The 15,749-nt window shown below is 49.5% G+C and overlaps 1 protein-coding gene across 2 annotated transcripts in view; it reads left to right on the plus strand.

The window, feature by feature from the left end:
* ltbp3 (latent transforming growth factor beta binding protein 3) overlaps positions 1–15,749 on the plus strand; it is a 238,262-nt gene that overhangs the window by 103,994 nt on the left and 118,519 nt on the right. For both annotated transcript variants that reach the window (XM_078200930.1, XM_078200931.1), the window contains exons 3-4: positions 5,729–5,961; positions 10,615–10,717. In XM_078200930.1, coding sequence (XP_078057056.1) covers positions 5,729–5,961; positions 10,615–10,717 — 336 coding nt within the window. The remainder of the gene's footprint in view (positions 1–5,728; positions 5,962–10,614; positions 10,718–15,749) is intronic.

Here is a 15,749-nt window from a genome sequence, read left to right on the forward strand (position 1 = left end):
GGGGCTGGATAGGGTAGAGGTGGAGAGGTTCTTTCCACTTAGAAGGGAAACCAGAACGAGAGGGCACAGCCTCAAAATAAGGGGGGGCCGGTTCAGAACAGAGTTGAGGGGGAACTTCTTCTCTCAGAGGGTAGTGAATCTCTGGAATTCTCTGCCCATTGAAGTGGTGGAGGCTTCCTCGTTGAATATGTTTAAATCACGGGTAGATAGTTTTCTGATCGATAAGGGAATTAAGGGTTATGGGGAGCAGGTGGGTAAGTGGAACTGATTCGCTTCAGATCAGCCATGATCTTGTTGAATGGCGGGGCAGGCTCGAAGGGCCAGATGGCCTACTCCTGCTCCTATTTCTTATGTTCTTATTATTTGCCTAGTCCCACTGACCTGCACTTGGACCATATCCCTCCACACCCCTCTCATCCATGAACCCGTCCAAGTTTTTCTTAAATGTTAAAAGCATTTACCACTTTATCCGGCAGCTCATTCCACACTCCCACCACTCTGCGTGAAGAAGCCCCCCCTAATATTCCCTTTAAACTTTTCTCCTTTCACCCTTAACCCATGCCCTCTGGTTCTTTTCTCCCCTAGCCTCAGCGGAAAAAGCCTGCTTGCATTCACTCTATCTATACCCATCAAAATCTTATACACCTCTATCAAATCTCCCCTCAATCTTCTACGCTCCAGGGAATAAAGTCCCAACCTATTCAATCTCTCTCTGTAACTCAGCTTCTCAAGTTCCGGCAACATCCTTGTGAACCTTCTCTGCATTCTTTCAACCTTATTTACATCCTTCCTGTAACTAGGTGACCAAAACTGTACACAATACTCCAAATTCGGCCTCACCAATGCCTTATATAACCTTACCATAACACTCCAACTTTTGTACTCGATACTCCGATTTATAAAGGCCAATGTACCAAAGGCACTCTTTACGACCCTATCCACCTGTGATGTCACTTTTAGGGAATTCTGTACCTGTATTCCCAGATCCCTCTGTTCAACTGCACTCTTCAGAGTCCTACCATTTACCCTGTACGTTCTACTTTGGTTTGTCCTTCCAATGTGCAATATCTCACACTTGTCTGCGTTAAATTCCATTTGCCATTTTTCAGCCCATTTTTCTAGTTGGTCCAAATCCCTCTGCAAGCTTTGAAAACCTTCCTCACTGTCCACTACACCTCCAATCATTGTATCATCAGCAAACTTGCTGATCCAATTTACCACATTATCATCCAGATCATTGATATAGATGACAAACAACAATGGACCCAACACCGATCCCTGCGGCACACCACTAGTCACAGGCCTCCACTCAGGGAAGCAATCCTCCACAACCACTCTCTGGCTTCTTCCATTGAGCCAGTGTCTAATCCAATTTACTACCTCCCCATGTATACCTAGCGACTGAACCTTCCTAACTAACCTCCCATGAGGGACCTTGTCAAAGGCCTTGCTGAAATCCAGGGAGACAACATCCATCGCCTTCCCTTCATCCACTTTCCTGGTAACAGACAAAGCATACCGTTCATAGAGAAGGAAAGGAGAGAGTGCAGAATGTAGTGTTACAGTCATAGCTAGGGTGTAGGGAAAGATCAACTTAATATTTGATTTCACTTATTATTGTCACATGTATTAGTATACAGTGAAAAGTATTGTTTCTTGCGCACGATACAGACAAAGCATACTGTTCATAGAGAAGGAAAGGAGAGGGTGCAGAATGTAGTGCGGCACGGTGGCACAGTGGGTGCGGCACTTCTGCCTCACAGCGCCAGGACCTGAGTTCAGTTCCGGCTCGGGTCACTGTCTGTGCGGAGTCTGCACGTTCTCCCCGTGTCTGCGTGGGTTTCCTCCGGGTGCTCCGGTTTCCTCCCACAGTCCGAAAGACGTGCTGGTTAGGGTGGTAAATTCTCCCTCAGTGTAACCCAAACAGGCGCCGGAGTGTGGCGATTAGGGGATTTTCACAGAAACTTCATTGCAGTGTTAATGTAAGCCTTACTAGTGACTAAGACATAAATTTTTACCTTTAGTGTTACAGTCACAGCTAGGGTGTAGAGAAAGATCAACTTAGTGCGAGGTCGGTCCATTCAAAAGTCTGACAGCAGCAGGGAAGAAGCTGTTCTTGAGTCGGTTGGTACGTGACCTCAGACTTTTGTATCTTTTTCCCGACGGAAGAAGGTGGAAGAGAGAATGTCCGGGGGTGCGTGGGGTCCTTAATTATGCTGGCTGCTTTTCCCCGAGGCAGCGGGAAGTGTAGACAGAGTCAATGGATGGGAGGCTGGTTTGCGTGATGGATTGGGCTACATTCACGACCTTTTGTAGTTCCTTGCGGTCTTGGGCAGAGCTGGAGCCCCATACCAAGCTGTGATACACCCGGAAAGGATGCTTTCTATGGTGCATCTGTAAAGGTTGGTGAGAGTCGTAGCTGACATGCCAAATTTTCTTAGACTTCTGAGAAAGTAGAGGCGTTGGTGGGGCTTTCGTAACTATAGTGTCGGCAGGGGGGGGGACCAGGACAGGTTGTTGGTGATCTGGACACCTAAAACCCTGAAGCTCTCTGTGGAAAAGTCCATAACCCCCTGAAAACGTCCATGTTTGATTAGATTTATTATTGTCACAGGTACTGGGCCACAGTGAAATGTATTGTTTCTTGCGCGCTCGGCTGTGAATCCAGAAACTCAGCTAATGTTCTGGGGGACCCGGGTTCGAATCCCGCCACGGCAGATGGTGGAATTTGAATTGTGCATAAAAACATCTGGAATTAAGAATCTATGGGGCGGCACGGTGGCACAGTGGGTTAGCACAGCGCCAGGGACCCGGGTTCAATACCCGGCTTGGGTCACTGTCTGTGCAGAGTCTGCACGTTCTCCCCGTGACTGCGTGGGTTTCCTCCGGGTGCTCCAATTTCCTCCCACGGTCCAAAGATGTGCGGGTTAGGTGGATTGGCCATGCTAAATTACCCCTTAGTGTCCAAAGATGTGCGGGTTAGGTGGATTGGCCATGCTAAATTGCCCCTTAATCTCCAAAGATGTGCAGGTTTGGTGGATTGGCCATGCTAAATTGCCCCTTAGTGTCCAAAGATGTGCGGGTTAGGTGGATTTGCCATGCTAAATTGCCCCTTAGTGTCTAACGATGTGCAGGTTAGGTGGATTGGCCATGCTAAATTGCCCCTTAGTGTCCAAAGATGTGCAGGTTAGGTGGATTGGCCATGCTAAATTGCCCCTTAGTGTCCAAAGATGTGTAGGTTAGGTGGATTGGCCATGCTAAATTGCCCCTTAGTGTCCAAAGATGTGCAGGTTTGGTGGATTGGCCATGCTAAATTGCCCCTTAGTGTCCAAAGATGTGCAGGTTAGGTGGATTGGCCATGCTAAATTGCCCCTTAGTGTCCAAAGATGTGCAGGTTAGGTGGATTAGCCATGCTAAATTGCCCCTTAGTGTCAGGGGGATGAGCTAGGGTAAATGCGTGGGGTTATGGGGATAGGGCCTGGGTGGGATTGTGGTCGGTGCAGATTCGATGGGCCGAATGGCCTCCTTCTGCACTGTAGGGATTCTATGATTCGATGGAATAAGTGACACGTGTGAGTTACGGACGGGTGCCTTGGCTGAAAGTGGGTTGAGTGCACACCGCATTGTGTTTCGCCGCTCAGCCATACAGGACTTGGAGGAGCAAGTCCGTCTTTGGCCGACAGCTCCAACGCTCGAACACACTCGCACAATCTGTGCCCCATCCCTCCCTGGCACAGGCCCAGGGTGAGCTGGCAGCCTCGGTGCTTCGGCTGGTGTGAGAGAGGATTATTCTCATGGAACCGGGGAGGACATTCTTGAAGGGGGGCAAATCAGGGAGATGGATGGGGCTTTCTTTCTGCACTGAATTTCCTACAAAGCAGGCCGTTTAACCCAGTGTGTCCCTGTTATACATGAGTCTTCAAAGATGTGCAGGTTAGGTGGATTGGCCATTGCTAAATTGTCCCTTAATGTCCAAAGATGTGCAGGTTAGGTGGATTGGCCATTGCTAAATTGTCCCTTAATGTCCAAAGATGTGCAGGTTAGGAGGATTGGCCATGCTAAATTGCCCCTTCATGTCAGGGGGATTAGCAGGGTAAACATGTGGGGTTAAGTGGATGGGTCCTGGGTGGAATTGTGGTCAGTACAAACTTGATGGGCCAAATGGCCTCCTTCTGTACTGTAGTGATTCTATGATGCTCGGATTCTGTCTGACCCCCCTCTTCACCTCACTCTATCACCTTCTCATTATATTCCTTTCTCCCCCCGTGTGTCTATCCAGCTTCCCGCCTTAAATTTCACAGCGTCCCGACTGTGGACAAGAGGCCATTCAGCCCATCGAGTCTGCACCGACTCCCCGACGGAGTAATTTACCCAGGCCCTCTGCCCCGCCCAATCCCCATAACCCCACACATTATCCATGGCCAATCCACCTAACCTGCACATCTTTGGACACAAAGGGTCAATTTAGCATGGCCAATCCACCTAACCTGCACATCTTTGGACACTAAGGGGCAATTTAGCATGGACAATCCACCTAACCTGCACATCTTTGGACACTAAGAGGCAATTTAGCACGGCCAATCCACCTAACCTGCACATCTTTGGACACTAAGGGGCAATTTAGCATGGCAAATCCCCCTAACCTGCACATCTTGGGACACTAAGAGGCAATTTAGCATGGTCAATCCACCTAACCTGCACATCTTTGGACACTAAGGGGCAATTTAGCATGGCCAATCCACCTAACCCGCACATCTTTGGACACTAAGGGGCAATTTAGCATGGCCAATCCACCTAACCCACACATCTTTGGACACTAAGAGGCAATTTAGCATGGCCAATCCACCTAACCTACACTAGTTGCCTCTTAGTATCCAAAGATGTGCAGGTTAGGGGGATTGGCCATGCTAAATTGCCCTTTAGTGTCCAAACATGTGCGGGTTAGGGGGATTGGCCGTGCTAAATTGCCCCTTCGTGTCACGGGGATTAGAGGGTAAATATTTGGGGTTACGGGAATGGGGCCTGAGTGGTCTGTGCAGACTCGATGGGCCGAATGGCATCCCTCTGCACTGTCGGGATTCTATGATATCTTCTGACATATCAGCCTCTGAAGAATGGCTGCGATGGAAAACCTTGGGGCAGAATTTTCCCGTCCCCCCCGCCACGGGGAATCGTAGCGTGCGGGACACAAGACCGTGCAAAGGCCCGTTGACTTCGGGGGGGGGGGTTAGTTTCAGGTCTCGGGGCGAGTGTGGCTGAAAAATCCCACTCCTTGTTCCTCTCTGCATAGATGCTGCCAGACCTGCTGAGGCTTTCCCGCACTTGTGTGTATTTATTTTACATCTCTGGCGGTATTTTGCTTTGGTGTTGCGGGCGGCTAGGGGAGTAGTTGGGTGGTGTTTGTATGGAATGTTAGTGTAAGAAATCCACAGGGATGCAGGTCCCGTTACCAAAAGTTCCTTCATTTACAAGACATACTAAACAGAGTGCTCACTGTGTGTGCTCCCTGTTTCAGCAGGCAGAGTGACTGACAGACCTGCTTTAAATAGGGAACATCAGGCACCCTGATTGCGCCATCAATTAGGACTCATTCAGGCTTCATACTCCAGCAGGCCAACCTCATTTGCCTGGCTGAAGTCATCACGGGCTGTGGGTGGAGTGCGTTTGCCTCTTTCTCTGCCCGTGGACTCGATGTGAATTGACGTAACGGTGCGTTTGAATATTCCAGTACAGCCCCAGCCGGTCATCAACCTCCACGTGCGGCACCCCCCGGAGGCCACCGTCCAGATCCACCGGGTCTCGAGCGTGGACAGCTATCTGAGCGAGCAGAAGGAGCTGCTTCACCAACCGATACTGCTCCACCACCAGCCAGTGCAGAAGGTCAACCACTACCCCCCGAGGACCCTGCCCACTTCACAGAAGAAACTCGGACGCTGCTTCCAGGAGACATTGCCAAAGACGGTGAGTGCCGCTTTCTGCCTCACCATGTCGCGCGCTGGGGTTCCGTCTGTGTCCAAAGATGTGCAGGTGAGGTGGATTGGCCATGCTAAATTGCCCCTTAGTGTCCAAAGATGTGCTGGTTAGGTGGATTGGCCATGCTAAATTGTCCCTTAGTGTCCAAAGATGTGTAGGCTAGGTGGATTAGCCATGCTAAATTGCCCCTTAGTGTCCAAAGATGTGCGGGTTCAGTGGATTGGCCATGCTAAATTGCCCCTTAGTGTCCAAAGATGTGTGGGTTAGCTGGATTGGCCATGCCAAATTGCCCCTTAGTGTCCAAAGATGTGCAGGTTAGGTGGATTGGCCATGCTAAATTGCCCCTTAGTGTCCAAAGGTGTGCAGATTAGGTGGATTGACCGTGCTAAATTGCCCCTTAGTGTCCAAAGATGTGTGGGTTAGCTGGATTGGCCATGCCAAATTGCCCCTTAGTGTCCAAGGATGTGTGGGTTAGGTGGATTGGCCATGCTAAATTGTCCCTTAGTGTCCAAAGATGTGTGGGTTAGGTGGATTGGCCATGCTAAATTGCCCCTTATTGTCCAAAGATGTGCAGGTTAGGTGGATTGGCCATGCTAAATTGCCTCTTAGTGTTCAAAGATGTGTAGGTTGAGTTGGATTGGCCATGCTAAATTGCCCCTTAGTGTCCAAAGATGTGCAGGATAGGTGGATTAGCTTTGCTAAATTGCCCCTTAGTGTCCAAAGATGTGCAGGATAGGTGGATTGGCCGTGCTAAATTGCCCCTTATTGTCCAAAGATGTGCAGGTTAGGTGGATTGGCCATGCTAAATTGCCCCTTGGTATCCAAAGATGTGCGGGTTAGGTGGATTGGCCATGCTAAATTGCCCCTTATTGTCCAAAGATGTGCAGGTTAGGTGGATTGGCCATGCTAAATTGCCTCTTAGTGTTCAAAGATGTGTAGGTTGAGTTGGATTGGCCATTCCAAAATGTTCCTTTTTAATATTCGGGTCCCTGGAGTTATGAGGATTTGGGAAGTGGGTGTTGGATGGGACCTAATATCCAGCAACATTCAATGCTTAGGCTGGCGAATGAAGGGATGACTTTGATCTGATTTGATTTGATTTATTATTGTCACATGTATTAACATACAGTGAAAAGTATTGTTTCTTGCGCGCTATACAGACAAAGCATACCGTTCATAGAGAAAGAAAGGAGAGGGTGCAGAATGTAGTGTTACAGTCATAGCTAGGGTGTAGAGAAAGATCAACTTAATGCGAGGTAGGTCCTTTCAAAAGTCTGACAGCAGCAGGGAAGAAGCTGTTCTTGAGTCGGTCGGTACGTGACCTCAGACTTTTGTATCTTTTTCCTGAAGGAAGATGGTGGAAGAGAGAATGCCCGGGGTGCGCGGGGTCCTTGATTGTGCTGGCTGCTTTTCCCCGAGGCAGCGGGAAGTGTAGACAGAGTCAATGGATGGGAGGCTGGTTTGTGTGGTGGGATTGGGCTACATTCACGACCTTTTTTAGTTCCTTGCGGTCTTGGGCAGAGCAGGAGCCCCATACCAAGCTGTGATACAACCAGAAAGAATGCTTCCTATGGTGCATCTGTAAAAATAGACAGGGTCGTCAAGAGGGCAAATGGCACGCTTGCCTTTCCTGGTCAGGCCATTGGATACAAGAGTCATGTTTCATCTTTATAAAGTTTTGGTTCGGCCGCACTTAAAGAGTATTGCGTTCAATTCTGGTCGCCACATTACAGGAAGGATGTGGAGGCTTTGGAGAGGGTGCAGAAGAGGTTTACCAGGACGCTGCCTGGGTTAGAGGGTATGGATTATAAGGAGAGGCTGGACAAACGAGGGTTGTTTTCTCTGGAGCGGCGGAGGCTGGGCTGGGTGTCCTACCCGGAGCAACTTAGAACAAACACAAACTCCGATACAACACAGCCAGGACGACATGTAAGCAGGAGGGAGCCACACAGTGACTAACACAGGAAAAACAATGAGGCAAGTTTAGAACATTCGCGGCAGAAAGTGGTTTCACCGTTCCGGGATGTGGTTGATAATTGAGCTGTGGTTTTGAACGCAAGCTCTATAATTTAATCAAATCCGATTCCCAACTCGCGTCTGTGGTAACGTTCTCAGCTCCGACTCAGAGGATTGTGGGTTCGCCCCCTCATGGGAACATGGAAAATGTAAAAAACAACATTTTTTGGTTCGAGCAGAAGGAGACCATTCGGCCCCTCGGGTCTGCACCGACTCTCTGACAGAGTATTTTACCCAGCCCTATCCCCTTTACCCATCCCACAGCTAACCTGCAGATCTTTGGACACTAAGGGGTAATTTAGCATGGCTAATCCACCTAACCCGCACATCTTTGGACACGAAGAGGCAATTTAGCATGGCCACTCCACCTAACCTGCACATCTTTGGACACTAAGGGGCAATTTAGCATGGCCAGTCCACCTAACCTGCACATCTTTGGACACTAAGGGGTAATTTAGCATGGCCAATCCACCTAACCTGCACATCTTTGGACACGAAGAGGCAATTTAGCATGGCCAATCCACCTAACCTGCACATCTTTGCACACTAAGGGGCAATTTAGCATGGCCACTCCACCTAACCTGCACATCTTTGGACACTAAGGGGTAATTTAGCATGGCCAATCCACCTAACCTGCACATCTTTGGACACGAAGAGGCAATTTAGCATGGCCACTCCACCTAACCTGCACATCTTTGGACACTAAGGGGCAATTTAGCATGGCCAGTCCACCTAACCTGCACATCTTTGGACACTAAGGGGCAATTTAGCATGGCCAATCCACCTAACCCGCACATCTTTGGACACTAAGGGGCAATTTAGCATGGCCAATCCACCTAATCTGAACATCTTTGGACACTAAGGGGCAATTTAGCATGGCCAATCCACCTAACCCGCACATCTTTGGACACTAAGGGGCAATTTAGCATGGCCAATCCACCTAACCCCCACATCTTTGGACACTAAGGGGCAATTTAGCATGGCCAATCCACCTAATCTGAACATCTTTGGACACTAAGGAGCAATTTAGCATGGCCAATCCACCTAACCTGCACATCCTTGGACACTAAGGGACAATTTAGCATGGCCAATCCACCTAACCCGCACATCCTTGGACACTGAGAGGCAATTTAGCATGGCCAATCCATCTAACCCACACATCGTCCGACACTATGGGGCAATTTAGCATGGCCAATCCACCTAACCCCCACATCTTTGGACACTAAGGGGCAATTTAGCATGGCCAATCCACCTAATCTGAACATCTTTGGACACTAAGGAGCAATTTAGCATGGCCAATCCACCTAACCTGCACATCCTTGGACACTAAGGGACAATTTAGCATGGCCAATCCACCAAACCTACACATCTTTGGATGCTAAGGGACAGTTTAGCATGACCAATCCACCTAACCAGCACATCTTTGGACACTAAGGGACAATTTAGGATGGCCAATCCACCTAACCTACACATCTTTGGACACTAAGTGGCAATTTAGCATGGCCAATCCACCTAACCTGCACATCTTTGGACATTAAGGGGCAATTTAGCATGGCCAATCCACCTAACCCCCACATCTTTGGACACTAAGGGACAATTTAGCATGGCCAATCCACCTAACCCGCGTGTGAGAGGAATGATGTGGAGATGCCGGTGTTGGACAGGGGTAAGCACAGTAAGAAGTCTCACAACACCAGGTTAAAGTCCAACAGGTTTATTTGGCAGCACAAGCTTTCGGAGCCCCAAGCCCCTCACCTGAAGAAGGGGCTTGGGGCTCCGAAAGCTAGTGCTGCCAAATAAACCTGTTGGACTTTAACCTGGTGTTGTGAGACTTCTTACTGTGTGAGAAGAAACCGGAGCACCCGGAGGAAACCCACGCAGACACGGGGGGAGAACGTGCAGACTCCACACAGACAGTGACCCGAGCCGGGAATCGGACCCGGGTTTGATTCCCGGATTGGGTCAGCGTCTGTGCGGAGTCTGCACGTTCCCCCCCCCCCGTGTCTGCGTGGGCTTCCTCCGGGTGCTCCGGTTTCCTCCCACAGTCCGAAAGACGTGCGGGTGAGGGTGCATTGAGCCGAACAGGCGCCAGAGTGTGGCGATTTTCACAGTAACTTCACTTCAGTGGTAATGTAATAGGCTGGCACGGTAGCACAGTGGGTTAGCGCTGCTGCTTCACAGCTCCAGGGTCCCGGGTTCGATTCCCGGCTCGGGTCACTGTCTGTGTGGAGTTTGCACATTCTCCTCGTGTCTGCGTGGGTTTCCTCCGGGTGCTCCGGTTTCCTCCCACCGTCCAAAGATGTGCGGGTTAGGTTGATTGGCCAGGTTAAAAAATTGCCCCTTAGAGTCCTGGGATGAGTAGGTTAGAGGGATTAGCGGGTAAAATATGTGGGGGTAGGGCCTGGGTGGGATTGTGGTCGGTGCAGACTCGATGGGCCGAATGGCCTCCTTCTGCACTGTCGGGTTTCTATGATTTCTAATGTAAGCCTTACTGTGCCACCGACAAAGAAAGTTTGAAATGGCGATCATATCATCTTGTCGAGGAGGTGAAGCAGGCTCTTCCGAGACAGAGATGCCGATGTTCTGATGCCGGGAAGGGGCGCTAACGTCAGTTTCTGTTTACAGTGCAGCAACCCACTTCCTGGCCTGACAAAAGAGGAGGATTGCTGTGGGAGTGTTGGTACGTCGTGGGGCTTCAGTAACTGCAACAAGTGTCGGCACCAGCACTGTAAGTTCATTTATATCAATCGATCGCTCAGTCCCGCTCCACACGCGTGAGGACGGCCTCAACCGGGATCTTGGGTTCATGTCACACTATCTGTAACCCCCATCATTTGGCCTGGGCTTGCAAAATCTCACTAACTGTCCCGGCTTGAGAGAATTCACACCTCTTTAACCTGTGATTATCCCTCTCTCCACTCGCACTGTCTGTACCTGTAAAGACCTGATTACCTGTAAAGACTCGCATTCCAACCATTGTCTTGCAATTGTGCCTCTGTCTGTATATGCCGTGTTTGTGGAACCTACCTCTCCACTCACCTGATGAAGGAGCGGCGCTCCGAAAGCTCGTGATTCCAAATAAACCTGTCGGACTTTAACCTGGTGATGTGAGACATCTGACCATCTATGCCAGAGGAGTGGGCTGCTGAAACCAATGTAGTGAACAGGATATTGACAGTAGGGAGTGGGGAAGGGGATGCGGGGCGGGGGGGGGGGGGGGGGGTGGGGGTGCCACTGATCGGCTTTGGCTGTTGTAGACATAGAAACCCTACAGTGCAGAAGGAGGCCATTCGGCCCATCGAGTCTGCACCGACCACAATCCCACCCAGGCCCTATCCCCACATATTTTACCCGCTAATCCGTCTAACCTACACATCCCAGGACTCTAAGGGGCAATTTAGCATGGCCAATCAACCTAACCCGCACATCTTTGGACGGTGGGAGGAAACCGGAGCACCCGGAGGAAACCCACGCAGACACGAGGAGAATGTGCAAACTCCACACAGACAGTGACCCGAGCCGGGAATCGAACCCGGGACCCTGGAGCTGTGAAGCAGCAGTGCTAACCCACTGTGCTACCATTGAATTTTATAATTTGGGGTCCCTCCACTAGAGGCAGTGGCCAAGGGACCGGGAGCACAAGGGCTTGGGGTTGATGGGGAGGTGTGGGATGGGATTTGATTTGATTAATTATTGTCGCATGTACAGTGAAAAGTATTGTTTCCTGCGCGCTATTCATTCAGAGCATACCGTTCATAGAGAAGGAAAGGAGAGAGTGCAGAATGTTGTGTTACAGTCACAGCTAGGGTGCAGAGAAAGATCAACTTAATATATTTGATTTGATTTATTATTGTCACATGTATTGGTACACGGTGATAAGTATTGTTTCTTGCACGCTATACAGACAAAGCATACCATTCATAGAGAAGGAAAGGAGAGAGTGCAGAATGTAGTGTTACAGTCATAGCTAGGATTTTGATTTGATTTATTGTTGTCACATGTATTAGTATATAGTGAAAAGTATTGTTTCTTGCACGTGATACTCGATGGGCCGAATGGCCTCCTTCTGCACTGTAGGGATTCTATGACTCTATGAAAGCATACCGTTCATAGAGAAGGAAAGGAGAGAGCGCAGAATGTAGTGTTACAGTCATAGCTCGGGTGTAGAGAAAGATCAACTCAATATAAGGTAGGTCCATTCAAAAGTCTGACAGCAGCAGGGAAGAAGCTGTTCTTGAGTCGGTCGGTACGTGACCTCAGACTTTTGTATCTTTTTCCCGAAGGAAGAAGGTGGAAGAGAGAATGTCCGGGGTGCCTGGGATCCTTGATTATGCTGGCTGCTTTTCCCGAGGCAGCGGGAAGTGTAGACAGAGTCAATGGATGGGAGGCTGGTTTGCGTCATGGATTGGGCTACATTCACGACCCTTTGTAGTTTCTTGCAGTCTTGGGCAGAGCAGGAGCCATACCAAGCTGTGATACATCCGGAAAGGATGCTTTCTATGGTGCATCTGTAAAAGTTGGTGAGAGTCGTAGCGGACATGCCAAATTTCCTTAGTCTTCTGAGAAAGTAGAGGCGTTGGTGGGGCTTTACATAGAAACATAGAAAACTACAGCACAAAACAGGCCCTTCGGCCCCACAAGTTGTGCCGAACATATCCCTACCTTTTAGGCCTACCTATAACCCTCCATCCTATTAAGTCCCATGTACTCATCCAGGAGTCTCTTAAAAGACCCTATTGAGTTTGCCTCCACCACCACTGACGGCAGCCGATTCCACTCGCCCACCACCCTCTGTGTGAAAAACTTCCCCCTAACATTTCCCCTGTACCTACCCCCCAGCACCTTAAACCTGTGTCCTCTCGTAGCAGACATTTCCACCCTGGGAAAAAGCCTCTGAGAGTCCACCCGATCTATGCCTCTCAACATCTTATATACCTCTATTAGGTCTCCTCTCATCCTACGTCTCTCCAAGGAGAAAAGACCGAGCTCCCTCAGCTTATGGTAGGCTAGTGAAAAAGGTTGGATCTCATGGGATAAAGGGGGAGGTGGCTCGATGGGTGGAGAACTGGCTTGGTCATAGAAGACAGAGGGTGGTAGTGGAAGGGTCTTTTTCCGGCTGGAGGCCTGTGACTAGTGGTGTTCCGCAGGGCTCTGTATTGGGACCTCTGCTGTTTGTGATTTATATAAATGATCTGGAAGAAGGAGTAACTGGGGTGATCAGTAAGTTTGCGGACGACACAAAACTGGCAGGACTTGCAGATAGTGAGGAACATTGTCAGAGGCTACAGAAGGATATAGATAGGCTGGAAATTTGGGCAAAGAAATGGCAGATGGAGTTCAATCCTGATGAATGCGAAGTGATGCATTTTGGTGGGAATAATGTAGGGAGGAGCTACACGATAAATGGAAGAACCATAAAGGGTGTAGAGACGCAGAGGGACCTGGGTGTGCAAGTCCACAGATCTTTGAAGGTGACGTCACAGGTGGAGGAGGTGGTGAAGAAGGCATATGGCATGCTTGCCTTTATAGGACGGGGCATAGAGTATAAAAGTTGGGGTCTGATGTTGCAGATGTATAGAACGTTGGTTCGGCCGCATTTGGAATACTGCGTCCAGTTCTGGTCGCCACACTACCAGAAGGACGTGGAGGCTTTGGAGAGAGTACAGAGGAGGTTTACCAGGATGTTGCCTGGTATGGAGGGGCTTGGTTATGAGGAGAGATTGGGGAAACTGGGGTTGTTCTCCTTGGAAAGACGGAGGATGAGGGGAGACTTAATAGAGGTGTATAAAATTATGAAAGGCATAGATAGGGTGAACGGTGGGAAGCTTTTCCCAGGTCGGTGGTGACGTTCACGAGGGGTCATAGGTTTAAAGTGAAGGGGGGGAGGTTTAACACAGATATCAGAAGGACATATTTTACACAGAGGGTCGTGGGGGCCTGGAATGTGTTGCCGGGCAAGGTGGTGGAGGCGGACACACTGGGAACGTTTAAGACTTATCTAGACAGCTATATGAACGGAGTGGGAATGGAGGGATACAAAAGAGTGGTCTAGTTTGGACCAGGGAGCGGCGCGGGCTAATTGTTCTTTGTTTCTCGTTTCAAGGCTTCATTCTATGATCATCTTGCTGGTGCCAGTACAGAGCGAGACTGCGGATAGTTGGGAACCTGTCTCGGGGGCAGGGAATTCAGATGGTGTTCGTAAAGCGGAAGTGGAAATGAATAGGGTTGGGAAGCATTTTCTGATCTGGGCCAGTGTGATCTCCTGGACTCGTTTCGATCGCCTCAGGGGGTCGGAGAGGAATTTCCCAGATTTCTTTTCCCCATATTGGCCCTGGGGTTTTCACTCTGGGTTTTCGCCTCTCCCTGGAGATCACATGGTCTGGAATGGGGGGGTGGGGGTGAGTTAATAGGTTGTGATGAACAAAGCATCGTAGCTGTGAGGGACAGCTCGGTGGATAGGATATTAGGATGTAGATAGGTTGGAAAATTGGGCGGGGATCCTGGATTCAGGATTCAATCCTGGACCGGGGAGCGGCGCGGGCTTGGAGGGCCGAAGGGCCTGTTCCTGTGCTGTATTGTTCTTTGTTCTTTGTTCTTTATCCTCATAAGGCATGCCACTCAATCCAGGCAACACCCTTGTAAATCGCCTCTGCACCCTTTCAATGTTTTCCACATCCTTCTTGGAATGAGGCGACCAGAACTGAGCACAGTACTCCAAGTGGGGTCTGACGAGGGTCTTATATAGCTGCATCATTATCCCCGGACTCCTAAACTCAATCCCTCGATTGATAAAGGCCAGCACACCATATGCCTTCTTAACCACCTCCTCCACCTGCGGGGCCAATTTTAGAGTCCTATGGACCCGGACCCCAAGGTCCTCCTGATCCTCCACAGTACTAAGAGTCTTTCCCTTTATATTGTACTCCTTCATCCCATTTGACCTGCCAAAATGGACCACGACGCATTTATCTGGGGTGAAGTCCATCTGCCACTTCTCCGCCCGGTCTTGCATCCTATCTATGTCCCTCTGTAACTTCTGACATCCCTCCAGACTATCCACAACCCCACCAACCTTCGTGTCGTCGGCAAACTTACCAACCCATCCCTCCGCTTCCTCATCCAGGTCATTTATGAAAATGACAAACAGCAAGGGTCCCAGAACAGATTCCTGGGGCACACCACTGGTGACCGACCTCCATTTAGAAAAAGACCCATCTATACACACTCTCTGCCTCCTTTGGGCAAGCCAGTTCTGGATCCACCGGGCAGCAGCCCCTCGGATCCCATGCCCCCTCACTTGCTTAACTATAGTGTCGGCGTGGGGGGAACCAGGACAGGTTGTTGGTGATCTGGACACCTAAAAACTTGGAGCTCTCTCCCATTTCCACTTCGTCCCCGTTGAGATAGACAGGGATTACGGAGGTTTGGGATTGGAGAAGAAGGATTGAGAGGAAAAGTATAATCCTCACAAACCCTCTACAGCAAGGATTGCAAATTGGAAAAGGAACTTCTGGACACAGAATACAATGGGGCATCAAGTTACTGTTTAAAGGGATCGTGGAAAATTGCTGTTGGCAGCTTTACATCAGAAATATAACAGGGGATGGTGGAAAGAAATTTTCCTCGTGTCTTATTTTTTTTCCATTGATTTTTCCGACTCCTTTCCTGGAACCACTTCCCGTTTAATCAGCGTATGTTCTGCCTCCCTTGGCCTCCAATGTGTTATCCATATTGCTTTAGAAATCATAGAAATCATAGAA

The sequence above is a fragment of the Mustelus asterias genome, chromosome 33 (genome assembly GCF_964213995.1).
Source record: "Mustelus asterias chromosome 33, sMusAst1.hap1.1, whole genome shotgun sequence".
NCBI classification, from domain to species: domain Eukaryota; kingdom Metazoa; phylum Chordata; class Chondrichthyes; order Carcharhiniformes; family Triakidae; genus Mustelus; species Mustelus asterias.